General features: G+C 37.7%; 3 protein-coding genes across 4 annotated transcripts in view; 2 read left to right on the top strand and 1 right to left on the bottom strand.

Moving 5' to 3' along the window:
• Positions 1–2871, top strand: part of LOC118768544 (zinc finger protein 239-like) — an 18738-nt gene extending 15867 nt beyond the window's left edge. The window contains exon 3 of the mRNA XM_036515289.1: positions 2394–2871. The gene's annotated coding sequence lies outside the window, so the exon portion shown is untranslated. The remainder of the gene's footprint in view (positions 1–2393) is intronic.
• LOC115226784 (zinc finger protein 665-like) overlaps positions 1–15716 on the top strand; it is a 19131-nt gene extending 3415 nt beyond the window's left edge. The window contains exons 3-6 of the mRNA XM_036515254.1: positions 128–177; positions 682–815; positions 14003–14903; positions 15072–15716. Coding sequence (XP_036371147.1) covers positions 128–177; positions 682–815; positions 14003–14903; positions 15072–15282 — 1296 coding nt within the window. The 3' untranslated portion in view covers positions 15283–15716. The remainder of the gene's footprint in view (positions 1–127; positions 178–681; positions 816–14002; positions 14904–15071) is intronic.
• Positions 4112–11285, bottom strand: LOC115226300 (zinc finger protein 724-like). 2 transcript variants are annotated; one of them, XM_029797294.2, is made up of 2 exons: positions 11132–11285; positions 4112–6834 (listed from the first exon to the last, which is right to left on the bottom strand). In XM_029797294.2, the coding sequence occupies exon 2, from the start codon at positions 6479–6481 to the stop codon at positions 5477–5479; it is 1005 nt and encodes a 334-aa protein (XP_029653154.1). In that variant the 5' UTR covers positions 6482–6834; positions 11132–11285; the 3' UTR covers positions 4112–5476. The 2 variants fall into 2 exon arrangements, with proteins under 2 accessions (XP_029653154.1, XP_029653153.1); XM_029797293.2 differs by lacking the exon at positions 11132–11285 and adding an exon at positions 8488–8756.

Raw genomic sequence — 15716 nt, 5'->3', positions numbered from 1 at the left:
CTGTGGTAAATCATTCCATCACAGGAATAACTTGACTGCTCACAAACGTTTCCATACAGGAGAGAAGCCATATCACTGCGACATCTGTGGCAAATCTTTCTCTGCCAATAGGAACTTAAATACTCATAAACATATTCATACGGGAGAGACACCATATTCTTGTGATATCTGTGGTAAATCATTCTCTCAAAGTGGGAACTTAACTGCTCACAAACGTTTCCATACAGGAGAGAAGCCATATCAGTGCAACATTTGTGGCAAATCTTTCTCTGCCGGTAGTAACTTAACTAAACACCGACGTATTCATACAGGAGAAACACCATATTCTTGTGACATCTGTGGTACATCATTTTCTCAAAGTGGGAGTTTAAATGCTCACAAACGTATTCATACAGGAGAGAAGCTGTATCACTGCGACATCTGTGGCAAATCTTTCTCTCTCAGTAGGAACCTAACTAGACATAAGCGTATTCATACAGGAGGGAAGCCCTATCACTGTGATGTCTGTGGTACATCATTCTCTCAAAGTGGGTATTTAACTTCTCACAAACGTATTCATACAGGAGAGAAGCCATATCAGTGCAACATCTGTGGCAAATCTTTCTCTGCCAGTAGTAACCTAACTACACATAAGCGTATTCATACAGGAGAGAAGCCCTATCACTGTGATGTCTGTGGCACATCATTCTCTGTCCAAAGTGTTTTAAAATCTCACAAACATGTTCATACAGGAGAGAAGCCATTTCACTGCGACATTTGTGGTAAATCATTCTTTCAAAAAGGTAGCTTGACTACACACAAACGTATTCATACAGGGCAGAGACCATATTCTTGTGATATCTGTGGTAAATCATTCTCTGAAAGTGGCAGCCTAACTACTCATAAACGTATTCATACTGGAGAGACACCATATCGCTGTGATATTTGTGGTAAATCATTCTCTGACCAAAGTGCTTTCATTTCTCACAAAAGTATTCATACAGGAGAGAAGCCATTTCACTGTGACATTTGTGGTAAATCATTCTTTCAAAAAGGTAGCTTGACTGCACACAAACGTATTCATACAGCAGAAACACCATATTCTTGTGATATCTCTGGAAGGTCATTCACTCAACATGGCAACTTAACTTCTCACAAACGTGTTCATCAGGGGAAGAAGCAATCCCACTGATATTTGTGCTAAATCATAATCTGTAAGGGGTGACTGACCCCTTTATCATGCAGATTATTCTATCGAATGTGAGGGTTATTTATTCACATTATTTTCAATTTGTCCTGCATTAATCCACAGCTTTCAAATTTTGATGATATTGTTGTGGTTGGGCTGGTGCAGTACTTCTTGACCTACTTTGTTAGGAGTGGAGTCTGAAAGTCTACAGTACAAAATTATAGTCCTTTGTTTACGGAAGACTGATGGCTTTTGGAGGGACCCCTACTCTTTGCCGGTCAAGAAAGGGTCAGAGAAATGTGAGGGCCGAGGAAGACAGAGTAAGGAATCTGAGGAGCCTGTCATGAGAGAATGACAGTGACAGCGTCGATGAAGACAGGCAGATAGGACCAAGCGGCGATAGAGAGAATATTAGCAGTGCTAAGGGAGATTGGGGGTGGTGAGAGAGCAAGAGGTTTTGGCAGTCGGTATTTGGTCGTCAAAGCGAGCGGTTGGATTTAGGAGCGAGGATTTGGGATTCGGGGCAAGAGTTTGGCAAGTTGGAGTTAGCAGCACTGAGAGAGATGAGGTGCAATATGGGACATTGGCTATTCTAGTAGGAACCAAGGTACGTGAATTGTGTATTGATATGTGAAGAAAAAGAAGGAAAAAGAATCGATGTATTGAAATGTTGAAAAGAAATGAGACTGTGAAAAGAACGATGTGAACTGTGTAAAGACATTGTGTACAGAGTTGTTGAAGAGAGAACTGTGTAATGAACATTGTATATGCCTTTAATGTGATTTGAAATAGAACTGTTGTCTCCGGACGTGTACTCTTGAATTGCTGTTGTCATTGAACTAGATGTGTTGTTACTGGACAGTTTAAATGCTTTGATCTGTGGTATACCTGTATGATGTATTGAGTTGTTACTTGCATATCCTCTTTTAAGTGTATCTGAAATGTATTTGATGCTGTAACAATTGAATAGTCATATAAACTAGTACGTTAACGTAGCCAATTGCCTTGCCTTCATTGTGTCTCTCTCGATTGCCTCTGTGCTGCTGCTGCTGTTGTTGTTGTTGTTGTATCTCTCTCTCCTCTCCGAGTTTCCGTGGCAATTATTCGCTGATCGAACGGGCCTGTGTGAGGGATTCCGTAACAGCTTTCGTTCGACGGAGGATCCCCCCCCCTCGTAACAATATGATTGTGTATTTTCACAATGACATTGCAGGGTAGGTGTAAGAAGCCGACTCTGACTAGTTTGATCATAAAATAGGTAGAATATTTGGGCCAGATATGGCTGGTTTAAATTCTAAAGAGTGGACACTAGATGCACCAAGTTGGCTGATCTGGCAGTGTTTCTACAGCTGGATGCCCTTCCTAATGCCAACCACTCTGTGAGTGTAGTGGGTGCTTTTTACGTGCCACCTGCACAGGTGCCAGACGAGGCTGGCAAACGGCCACGATCGGATATTTTAAATACAGTCCTGCCCTGTCTCACTGTAGCATTGCTCTCCACTAGTCCTGACCTGTATGTTCCACCCCCATTTCCTGTCTTACTGTATTATTGCTACTGGCTTGCCCTCAACCTATGTCTTCCACCCACATGTAACAAGAAAACTTTTTACACACCCTACCCCCAACAAACCAATCTACATCTCTTCTTCACATTCCTTCCATACACTATGCCTACCTCTCACTCCCCCAATCCTGTCCTCATGGTGCTGTTCCTCTGTATCATTGCTATCCGGTAGCACCCTGACAGTGCGTAACTGGTACTTATATAATCTACCCCGAAAGGATGTAAGGCAAATTCGACCTCGGCGGAATTTGAACACAGAGCCTAACGTTTCTGCTAGCTCGCCGCCTTTGCAGTATCCTGTCCCTTATATTATGATGTTTGAACCTCAAGGGTATGGCCTGGCCCTTGCCACCATCTATATCTCTTTCTTCCCTTACTCAACCATCCTCATCTATGCTCTAATCCCCTCCCTAGTAAATACGCCCATCATTTTGCCACTATCTCCATCGTGTTGTCTCCCACCCTCTATCTCCTTCTCCTGCATTTCCCTCAGGCTGGGTAACCATGTATCTCCTTTGTGGCGGCACTCCTGTTTCTGTCTTCATTCCTGATCTCTCTCTCTCTGGCCTGGTAAACTTGTACTTCCTCTACAGCGACGGACAGATCACAACAACCGATGCTGCCCAACACACAGAACCAAACCAGGAAGATGCTACAGAATTTCAACTGTGATACAACTCCCACTGTTCCAGATAGAGTTCGTTAAAACTTGCCAAACCTGTTACTTCACAATATGTAAGACATTTGCCATGTATTTTTATAAGGGGTTGTAATAAATAATAGTTGCATTGAATTTACCTGGTTCTTCTTGTCATTCTTTTATATAAAGGTAACTCCAGGCACACAAACTAGACCAGCCACAGTTAACTCGCCAGCAAAACTCATAACCAATGCTACAGAATTTCAACTATGATACAACTTCCACTATTCCAGATCGAGTTCGTTAAAATTTCTGATGGTTCAACTGGGGTCTGGGAAACCAGAAGGCTGCACTAGGCCCAGTCTGATCTGACAAAGTTTCTACAGCTGGATGCCCTTCCTAATGCCAACCACTCCATTAGTGTAGTGGTTGCTTTCACGTGCCACTGGCACGGAGGCCAAACGATGCTGGCAACAGCTACGATCGGATGGTGCTTTTTACGTGCAACCTGCACGGAGGACAGACGGGCTGCGCTGGCAGCGGCCACGTTCAGATGGTTCCTTTGGCTGTGTATATGTCTATAAACTACTCGTAGTAATACCTGTCATTAATTGGGTAATTGCTTTTATTCATTCTTGAGAGCCACATTCAGAGTATTATGATTGGTATAGTTTACCCCTCCTGTATGTGTGTATTTTATAAGAGAAAAATGAAATAACTGAAGTAGGAAAAAGACCAGTTTCATACACAGGCTTCTGTTTTATTTATCAGAACACTAATGGCAATTATATACTCTTTACTCTTTTACTTGTTTCAGTCATTGACTTTGAGTAAGTCCTCAACACCACCGTCTTCCTTTCAAGCTCTTTTAACCATTTTTTGGGAGCTGTCAAGTCCCACACAAGAAATTCCTTTGCCATTTCAATACAAAGTTCAATTACAGTTCAAAATGTAAGAAAATAAAACAAGACACAAAAAAAGAAGAAGGGAAGAAATAAAATAAAAAATAACAGTTCAAAAACGAGTTCTTTTATTTTTTAAAATAAACGAAAGCTTTGAAGAAGAGAGTTCAAATCCAGGCGAAGAAATAAATTAATTTTCGGCCGAAAAGGTACTCCTGGCCAAATGTACATAGGTTCCTTGGTATGAATCGTCTTTACCCGTAATTGGTAAAAGAAATCCAAACACAATACTGGCTACAGCCAACGGTAACTGTACCAGGTTCTAATCATTCGGGCGAGGATACGTCCCTCCACTGCTTTTTTTTTTTTAATGAATCCAAAATATTCACACTAAATTCACAAAACAGCAGCCACCGAGAGCAGGCGAAATTTGTTAACAAAAAATAACAATATAACAAATTACACCCAGCTCAGATAAAACAAAATCACTGGCCTCGACAACCTTCTCTGTTTTTGTTCTTTTTTCTTGTAATTGGCCAGAGCCAAAACACTCACGTCCACCTTGCAAAAACAGTCCTTCCTGCCTTGGTAATCCACAGACACGAAGATAATTTTTGCGGAGGGGCTACGCCTCCTCGAAAACACAATTCTCACTGCAAAGTGAGTCTTTATAGGCGGCCACAGGCAGGCAAATGTCTGGAGCAGAGTGGAGTCTATTACTCACCAAAAATTATTAAATACAGGGCAACAAACTCCACTAAACCCTCAAAAAATACGACAAACGCCTACCTGTAGTCGAGCCTCAAAGTTCAATATTTCACGACGAAAGACGTGACATCAAGCAGCAAGAACTCTCCGCCAAAAACAAACACGTCCGTCTCCGACAAAGGGAAGCAAGCTACTTACCACACAACTACTCCTGTTTACTCAATTTGAAAACTCTTTGTATTGTCTTTTGTCTCCTGTGTCTGTGTGTGTGCGCCTAAGTTCATATATGAGTAGTGTCCCTTTAATATCACGCAAAAATTGATAAAAATTTGAGAATTAAAATTAAATATCTTTTTTCTAATTGATAGAATTTTACTAAACCTTTGGATGGCAAATTGAAAATAATGTGAATAACTAAACATCACATTCGACAGAATAACCTGCAAGGTAAAGGGTTTCAGTAACCCCTTAGAGATTATGATTTAGTTTAAATATTAGTGGGATTGCTTCTTCCCCTTATGAACACATTTGTGAGAAGTTAAGCTGCTATGTTGAGTAAATGACCTTCCACAGATATCACAAGAATATGGTGTCTCTCCTGTATGAATACGTTTATGGGTCATTAGGTTACTACTGGTAGAGAAAGATTTATTACAGACATCACAAGAATATGGTGTCTCTCCTGTATGAATACGTTTATGTTTAGCTAAGTTGCCACATTGAGAGAATGATTTACCACAGATTTCACAGTGAAATAGTGTCTCTCCTGTATGAATACGTTTGTGTAAAGTCAAATAAATATTTTGAGAGAATAATTTACCACAGATATCACAAGAATATGGTGTTTCTCCTGTATGAATACGTCTGTGTCCAGTTAAGTTAGAACTCACGGTGAATGATTTACCACAGATATCACAAGGATATGGTGACTCTCCTGTATGAATACGTTTATGATAAGTTAGAGCACTTTTACCAGGATATAATTTACCACAGATTTTACAGGAATATGGCTTCTTTCCTGTATGAATACGTTCATGATTAGTTAAAGCACTTCTTTGAGAGAATGATTTACCACAGATGTCACATTGAAATGGCTTCTCTCCTGTATGACAATGCTGGTGATTATTTAAAACACTTTTATCAGAAAATGATTTACCACAGACACTACAATGATATGGCTCCTCTCCTGTATGAATACGTTTATGTTGAGTTAGAGCACTTTTATCAGAAAATAATTTACCACAGATATTACAGGAATATGGCTTCTCTCCTGTATGAATACGTTTGTGGGTAGTCAAGGAAATTTTTTGAGAGAATGATTTACCACAGATTTCACAGTGAAATGGCTTCTCTCCTGTATGAATACGTTTGTGACTATTTAAGTTACATTTACTTGAGAAAGACTTTTTACACACATCACAGTCATGTGACAATTTTTGTCTCGTTTTTTTGCTACCTTCTGGTAAAATCTGTTCCTTCACTTTCTCACTCTTTTCCATTATTTTTCCTTCAACTTCACAATATACCTTCTTTTTTTATTCTTTTTGCTTCTATAGTCTTTTGTTTACAAATATTTCAACTGTTGTATTTCTGGCCACTGTTATCTTTGTCACAAAACAACTAAATTTATCCACATTCAATCTGCAAACAGGCTCATCTTGTAGACACTCCAGCCAGTGATGTCCAGAAGGTTTGCTAATAACACAATTCAGAGTAAATATATCAGAGGAATTCCACCACAGATTTATAGAAACAATCTTATATATCTCTTCTGTATATTTCCAATTTGGTCTTTAAAAAGCTGATAAATAATGAGAATGTATCTTCAGTTATGCCAATGTCATCTGATATTCTGAAATAATAAAGAAACAACAGTGTAAGATATAGAGGCTACTTAAAAAAATACAGATTCAACATTTCCATAAAGATTAACTCTAGAAATAAACATTTAACTGAACAACAGAACTTTCTAATTTATTAATATTTACATCAGCTTAGCACTTATTCTATCAGCCACTTTTGCCAAACCACAGGTTTATGGGGACATAAACACACCAACACTGTTTGTCAAGTGTTGAAGGGGTGGGAGGACAACACACCCACCCACACACACATATTGGGCTTCCTTCAGTTTCCATCTCCCAAATCCATTCACAAAGCCAGAGGATATTGTAGAAAATGTATGTCTGTGACTAGTAACCTAACAGCTCACAATTTCTTCTCTTTAACTCCATAAAGAGAAAAAATTATTGGAAATAGTCGTTACTCATTTTGCCCCATGTGAGACATCACTTTGATAACTGAAAATTACCAAATTAAACATTGCATGGGGGGATAATTGACTTTGAATCCAACACAGGGTACTACTTAAGAGTGGTCCCGGTGTGCGCACTCGCACATCCGCGCTAGCTAGTCGTGACTAGTCGATCCTACAACGACTACCTAGCAAAGGAAATAAAACACAAAATAAATAATTTTTTTAAAAGAAAGTAAACAATTTGGATCTTTTCGGTTTGAACAACAGATTTTGAAATAATTTCCAAGTAACTAGACACTTTTAAACTTGTTTATAAAACATCGTTTTCTCTTGGCTTTCTTGAGAAAATTCTGTAGTTTCTAACATATTTGTAAGATATTTTCTTCAACGGCAGTTTTTTTCTAGCGGTGTCATATGAAATTGTCACCCATAATTATAACCCTAGAATCGATCTATTGCATTTCAATCTGTTTTAGGGTTAGGTTTAGGGGAAGGGTATCTTTTTTTCCTCACAAAACAAACATGAACAAGAAATACCTTGTACAACAACGTGCAGTCTAATAAAGTATCTCGTATCGTTAACACGTTTTTTCAGTCTCTCTCACTTTCTTAATCTTTCATACTAAGTACTCACTACTTCCTTTAATACTCAATACATTATATATATATATATATATATAACAACAACAACATGGTGTCAGAATACTAAAAGAACCCAAAATACAGAAACCAAAAGAAAAAAGAAGTTGAAATCATACTTCAAAGAGGAAATGGAAAATTTACCGCATCCAAAAGACCCAGACTTTAATCAGGAAAATCTAGCCGCAGCATGGAAAAAGTGGAAAAAAGAATTCAATCTCTTTTTGATAGCAACAGAAAGTGACATAAAGCCAGACAAAGTAAAAACTTCAATGTTTTTAACTTGCATCGGTTCCAAAGGCCGAGACATCCATTCCACTCTGGATTTCGATTCACCCGACGAAGAAATGAACCTTCAAACAGTAATCGAAAAATTCGATACATATTGTGAACCCAGGAAATACATAACTTTCCCGAGACACAAATTCTTCACATGTGAACAAGCGGAACATCAAAAATTCGATGAGTACGTGGTAGAGTTGCGCCAAAAGGCACAACAGTGCGAATTCGGCAACCTCACAGACAGTCTCACCAGAGATATTCTGATATGTGCAATCAGAGACATGAGATTAAGAGAAAGATTATTGAGAGAACCAAATTTAGACTTACAAAAAACAATTCAAGCAGGTCAGAGTGCAGAGCAAACACGACTCCAGTCAAGGATGCTAAATGCCACATCCGAAACAAGAGATAACGAAATCTCGAGGGTTATATAGTCAACACGACAGAAAAGGCGTCAAAACTCAAATAACTCGCCATATGCAATCCAGACATCAAAACGAACAAGGCGGAAGTGACAGAAAGCCTGCGAAGTTTCAAGCGCCAAGTCAACACTACGTCACTAACTGTCACTATTGTGGTTATAATCACAAAAGAAATAAATGCCCAGCATTTCACAAGACATGTGAAAAATGCAAGAAAAAAAGGACACTATGCAAAAATGGGCAAATCAAGAAAATGTGTACATAAAGTAGAGATACATACCGACGATGAATCAGATGACGATACACATGCACTCGAAATGATCACTGCAAATAATTCCCGCGTGCACAAAATCGAAAAGTTCAAGACTCCAAAAGACATTTGGACGGTCGAACTAAAAGTGAACAACTCGAATGTAACATTCAAAATAGATACAGGAGCAGACGTAACCGTACTGCCATTCAGAGAATATAAAACTATAATTCCAAAACCACAACTGCAAAAAACCTCAACTCGATTATCAGCTTACAATAACACAGCTATAAAAGTGCTAGGAAAATGCACAGCAGTCATTAAATACAAAGAATTATCAAAGCAAATAAAATTCATTGTTGCAAAAACAAACTCACACGCAGTTGTAGATGCAAAGACAGCTAAAGATCTGAACCTAATTCAGAGAATTTCAAAAATAAATTCGTCCAACACAAACGACATAATAGAAAAATGTGAAGAATCAGTTGTTGCAGATACCCTATCACGTGCATACCTTAAGCAAAATACTCCAGAAGTATCAGACGAAGATATGAAATCGCACATACATGCAGTAATAAAAAATTACCCCATAACCGACACTAAATTAAACGAGTATAAAGAAGCCACTGCAGACGACCCGTCACTACAGACACTCATCACATATACAAGAACAGAATGGCCCCTAAAACACAAAATAGCAATAAACATCAAACCATTCGTCTCCGTTCGTGATGAAATATCAATCGTCAATGGTCTTGTTCTAAAAGGTTCAAGAATAATTGTACCTAAGTCATTACGTAGAGAAGCTCTACAGGAAATACATACCGGACACATGGGTATGGAAAAATGCATAGAGAGAGCGAAGGAATGTATATACTGGCCCGGCATTAACGCTCAAATCAAAGACATGATTAACACATGCTCATACTGCATCGACTACAAAAACCAACAACCAGCCGAACCACTAATAAATCATGAAATACCTACTACACCATGGACCAAAGTGGGTACAGACGTATTTCACCTGTCTGGAAATTCGTATGTCACAATTATTGACTATACAACAAGATTTTTTGATCTACACGAAGTAAATGATTGCCATTCAAAAACCGTAATCAAAAAATTAAAAGAAACTTTTGCTAAATTCGGAATTCCGCAAACAGTTGTAAGTGACAACGGTCCTGAATTCAATTCGGCTGAATTTCAAAATATTTGCAAAAAATTGGCATTTTCATCACACGAAGACAAGCCCGCATTGTCATCAAGCGAATGGCATGGTTGAGAGAAATATACAGACAATAAAAAAGACGCTAAAAAAGGCATTCAAAAGTGGGGAAGAACCTCAATTAGCGCTCTTAGCATTACGCACGACTAAATTACAAAATGGTGCACCATCCCCTGCAAATCAAATAATGAATAGAACATTGCGAACAAATCTCCCAAACATACTACACGACAAAATTGGTATCAGGCCTCACGAAAAGAAGAAATCAAACATTACAACAGAACTCCCAGAGTTAAAACCACACGACACGGTTAGAATTAAGTTTAACAACAATTGGTTTAGAAGGGGCAAAATAATTAAAAAAACTAGAGCAACCTCGTTCATACTTAGTAATAACAGAGGAAGGAAATACAGTCAAACGAGATAGACAACATATTCTTAAAACAAACGAACACGTTCGCATAACAGAAGAATTAGATTATGAAAATATATTTCCAAAGTCAACAAACACGCATGAAAAAACAAAAACAGCACAACTACGGAATTCAACACTACAAAATAATAAAACCACAAAAAGTGGACGACGAATAATTATTCCCTGTAGATACAGATAAATAAAAAAAAAAGGAACATGAACAATTAACGTTGCCTATTGTCTCCCTTGATACGAGGACAATCAGTCAGTTTCCCGCCACAACAAAGATATACCTTGTACAACAACGCGCAGTCTAATAAAGTATCTCGTATCGTTAACACGTTTTTTCAGTCTCTCCCACTTTCTTAATCTTTCATACTAAGTACTCACTACTTCCTTTAATACTCAACACATTATATATATATATATATAACAACAACAAAACCCAATCTGTTTCTTAAACGAGGGACATATTCATACGGCACAGAATATTTTTTTTACCGCAATAGACGAGAGTGATTGGTTGAAATTGCCGAAATGCTTGAAATTAAAGTGGAAATAGCTTACAAACTACAGAATTTTCTCAATGAAGCCAACAGGAAAAGATGTTTTATGTAACACATTCTACCAGTATACGAAGTTTAAAACTTTTTAGTTACCTAGAAATTATGTTAAAAACTGCCGTTCAAACAGAAAAGATCCATAAACTTTGCCTTTCACTTTTTTTCTGCTGGGGTTCAATAAAATAAATACCAGTTGACTACTCGGGTCCATGAAATCGACTGACACTTGACCCTCCCCGAAATTTCTGGTTTTCTACTAAAATCTTTAAAAAACAAAAGAAAAAAAGAAGAAAAACCAGTTTTTCATACGCATGCGCACTAAGCGTATTTCCGCCTCCATTCATTCATTTGAAAAAACTTGATTTAAGTCGGAATTTCTCTCAATTCACTCCCAAACACATTTATAATACATTTCTCAACCACCTGGCGCACTTCTAACAACAACACCATCCTTTTTTAAACCATTTCCGTAAGTATTAAACTATTTAATTTCTAAATACTTCCTGTCTCAGATGTCCTTTGATTTGTGCGACATTTGGCTGCTATTTCTAGCTATGGAGGCTACCTTCTACACTTTCCATCATTTTCCCACGTTTCTTGTGTTTTCACTGTGGATAAATGCCAGAAACGGCCTCAGACTCACCGATATTTTAAATCGTAAACAGAAGCAACCAGGGGCGAAGAATAGGGTTGAAAAAAAATCATAAATGTGTTTATGAAGAGAAAAACTTCAAAAGATGGGAAAGTGAAACGAGGAGGGTTGTCTTAGGACGTGCTAGAAACAACAGCCAAATCTCCCTTAAATCACACTTTTTCCTTTGAAAATATTTACAATATTTTATGTTTTTGTTACCGAAAAGGTTTCTCCCATCGTTTTTAAGGGCAAAAATATGTTTGTTTGTTTTTTTTTTCAAGTGAAAAGTGAAGGGGCTGGTGGTAAATGAAATTTTGAAAATGCGATTTTTCAAAAAAATGTTTTTCATAATCGGATCCTCCATAACCAAAAAGTGGGATTCCGTAAAAAAAACAGAAATATATATATATATATATATATATATATATATATATATATATATATATATATATAAAATACAAAATGGGACAAGAACGCAAAACATCCAAATAGACGATACAAAAAACACGGACGGGTCATTGGAAGCCTTCTTCAGTCAAGAACCGGATCATCCTCGCAATCCATTTTACCCTAACTTATGACGGAAAAATCGGATCTTGTAAATTTTCCGAAAGTCCCCCACCCCCCGGGTCGTTAGCGCAATTTTTTTTTTTTTTTCATTTTCGTTTTCTTCATAGTTACGGACAAAACCCTTTGTAACTTTCGTCCTGTGTTTTGTCCCTTTATGTTTTAATTGATTTTTGTTAGCCCTTGTGGCCAATAAACGAACGAATTATTATTATTATTATTATTTTGTTGTCTTTGAACGACGATAATTTCCTGAAACAGTGATTCTGTTATAATGGTTTCAATGCATTTAGGGAAGGCCATTTGCTTAGCTGATGTACTTTTTGTAGGCATTTAAACAAGAGGTCTATAAGTCCCCTATTCATCAATTTCACAATATCATCATCATCATCATCGTTTAGCATCCGTTTTCCATGCTAGCATGGGTTGGACGGTTCAACTGGGGTCTGGGAAGCCAGAAGGCTGCACCAGGCCCAGTCTGATCTGGCAAAGTTTCTACGGCTGGATGCCCTTCCTAACGCCAACCACTCCGTGAGTGTAGTGGGTGCTTTTTACGTGCCAGAAGAGGCTGGCAAATGGCCACAATCGGATGGTGCTTTTTACGTGATATATATATATATATATATACACACACATATATAAATGTTGTGCAGTAAGAATGTGTAACTGGAATTTAGAAATATGTTAACTTCACACAAGATTTTCTGATGTAAACTTTAATAAATTAAAAAGTTCTGTTGTTCAGGTAAATGTTTGTTTCTAGAGTTTATCTCTATGGAAATGTTGAATCTGTATTTTTTAAGTAGCCTCTATATCTTACACTGTTGTTTCTTTATTATTTCAGAATATCAGATGACGTTGGCATAACTCAAGATACATTCTCATTATTTATCATCTTTTAAAGACCAAAATGAAAATATTGTACAGAAGAGATATATAAGATTGTTTCTATAAATCTGTGGTGGAATTCCTCTGATATATTTACTCTGAAATGTGTTATTAGTAAACCTTCTGGACATCACTGGCTGGAGTGTCTACAAGATGTGTCTCTTTGCAAATTAAACTTGGATAAATTTACTAACCAGTTTTGGGACAAAGGTAACACTTGACAGAAATACAGCAGTCGAAATACTTGCAAACAAAAGACTATAGAAGTACAAAGAAGAAACATATATATATATATATATTGTGATTTTCAAAGATAAATAATGGAAAAGAGTGAGAAACTAAAGGATCTGACTTTTCCAGAAGAAAAGGGAAAACAAAATTGTCACATGACTGTGATGTGTGTAAAAAGTCCTTCTCTCAAAAGGCTCACTTGTATATACACAAGCGTATTCATACAGGGGAGAAACCATTTCACTGTGACATCTGTGGTAAATCATTCTCTCAAAATAATAACTTGACTACACACAAACGTATTCATACTGGAGAGAAGCCTTATCAATGTAATGTCTGTGGTAAATCATTCTCTGACCGAAGTGATTTAAATTCACACAAATATATTCATACAGGAGAGAAGCCATTTCACTGTGACATTTGTGGTAAATCATTCCATCACAGGAATAGCTTAACTACACACAAACGTATTCATACTGGAGAAAAGCCTTATCACTGTGTTATCTGTGGTACACCATTCTCTTATAGAAGTGCTTTAAATTATCACAAACGTGTCCATACAGGGCAGAAGCCACATCAGTGTAACATTTGTGGTAAACCATTCTCTCAGAAAAATGACTTGATAAGACACAAATGTCTTCATACAGGAGAGAAGCCTTATCACTGTGATGTCTGTGGTACATCATTCTCTCACCAAAGCATTTTAAAATCTCACATACGTCTTCATACAGGAGAGAAACCGTACTCCTGTAATATCTGTGGTTATTCATTCTCTCAAAGGAGTGCTTTAACTTCTCACAAACGGATTCATACAGGTGAGATCGCATGTTCCTGTGACATCGGTGGTAAATCATTCTCTCGCAACAGTGCTTTAACTCCTCATAAACGTATTCATACAGGAGAGAAGCCATTTCACTGTGGTATTTGTGGCAAATCTTTCTCTGCCAATTGGAAGCTAACTATTCATAAACGTATCCATACAGGAGAGACACCATATTCTTGTGATATCTGTGGTAAGTCATTCACTCAAAGTGGGAACTTCGCTGCTCACAAACGTATTCATACAGGAGAGAAGCCATTTCACTGTGATATTTGTGGCAAATCTTTCTCTACTAGTAGTAAGTTAACTATTCATAAACGTGTTCATACAGGAGAGACACCATTTCACTGTGAAATCTGTGGTAAATCATTCTCTCAAAGTGGGTATTTAACTGCTCACAAACGTATTCATACAGGAGAGAAGCCCTATCACTGTCATGTCTGTGGTAAATCATTCTCTCACAGTGGGAACTTAACTGTTCACAAACGTTTCCATACAGGAGAGAAGCCATATAAGTGCAACATCTGTGGCAAATATTTCTCAGCCGGTAGTAGCTTAACTAAACACAGACGTATTCATACAGGAGAAACACCATATTCTTGTGACATTTGTGGTAAATCATTCTCTCAAAGTGGCAACTTAGTTTCTCACAAACGTTTCCATAGGGGAGAGAAGCCATATCACTGTAATGTCTGTGGTAAATCATTCAATGTCCAAAGTGTTTTAAAATCTCACAAACGTGTTCATACAAGAGAGAAGCCATTTCGCTGCGACATTTGTGGTAAATCATTCTTTCAGAAAGGTAGCTTGACTGCACATAAACGTATTCATACAGGGGAGAGACCATATTCTTGTGATATCTGTGGTAAATCATTCTCTTTCCAAAGTGTTTTAAAATCTCACAAACGTATTCATACAGGAGAGAAGCCATTTCACTGTGACATTTGTGGTAAATCATTCTTTCAGAAAGGTAGCTTGACTGCACATAAACGCATTCATACAGGAGAGAAGCCATATTCTTGTGATATCTGTGGAAGGTCATTCACTCAACGTGGCAACTTAACTTCTCACAAACGTGTTCATCAGGGGAAGAAGCAATCCCACTGATATTTGTGCTAAATCATAATCTGTAAGGGGTGACTGAACCCTTTACCATGCAGATTATTCTGTCGAATGTGAGGGTTATTTATTCACATTATTTTCAATTTGTCCTGCATTAACCCACAGCTTTCAAATTTTGATGATATGATTGTGTATTTTCACAATGACATTGTAGGGTAGGTGTAAGAAGCCGACTCTGACTAGTTTGATCATAAAATAGGCAGAATATTTGGGCCAGATATGGCTGGTTTAAATTCTAAAGAGTGGACAGTAGATGTACCAACACTTCTTACTTCTCACAAGGACCATAAGGGGCCATTATTGACTGCCATTGAAAATATTTCATCATCATCATCTAACGTCCGTTTTCCATGCTAGCATGGGTTGGACGGTTCAACTGGGGTCTGGGAAGCCTGTAGGCTGCACCAGGTTGTCTGATC

Source organism: Octopus sinensis, linkage group LG30 (assembly GCF_006345805.1).
Source record: "Octopus sinensis linkage group LG30, ASM634580v1, whole genome shotgun sequence".
Taxonomy (NCBI): Eukaryota; Metazoa; Mollusca; class Cephalopoda; order Octopoda; family Octopodidae; genus Octopus; species Octopus sinensis.
The sequence above is the reverse complement of the archived record's forward strand: the minus strand, read 5'-3'. Positions and strand labels throughout refer to the sequence as shown.

Coding starts and splice junctions, on each gene's coding strand:
- LOC115226300 (XM_029797294.2), bottom strand. CDS start 6,481: ATGGAAAAGAGTGAGAAAGTGAAGGAACAGATTTTACCAGAAGGTAGC.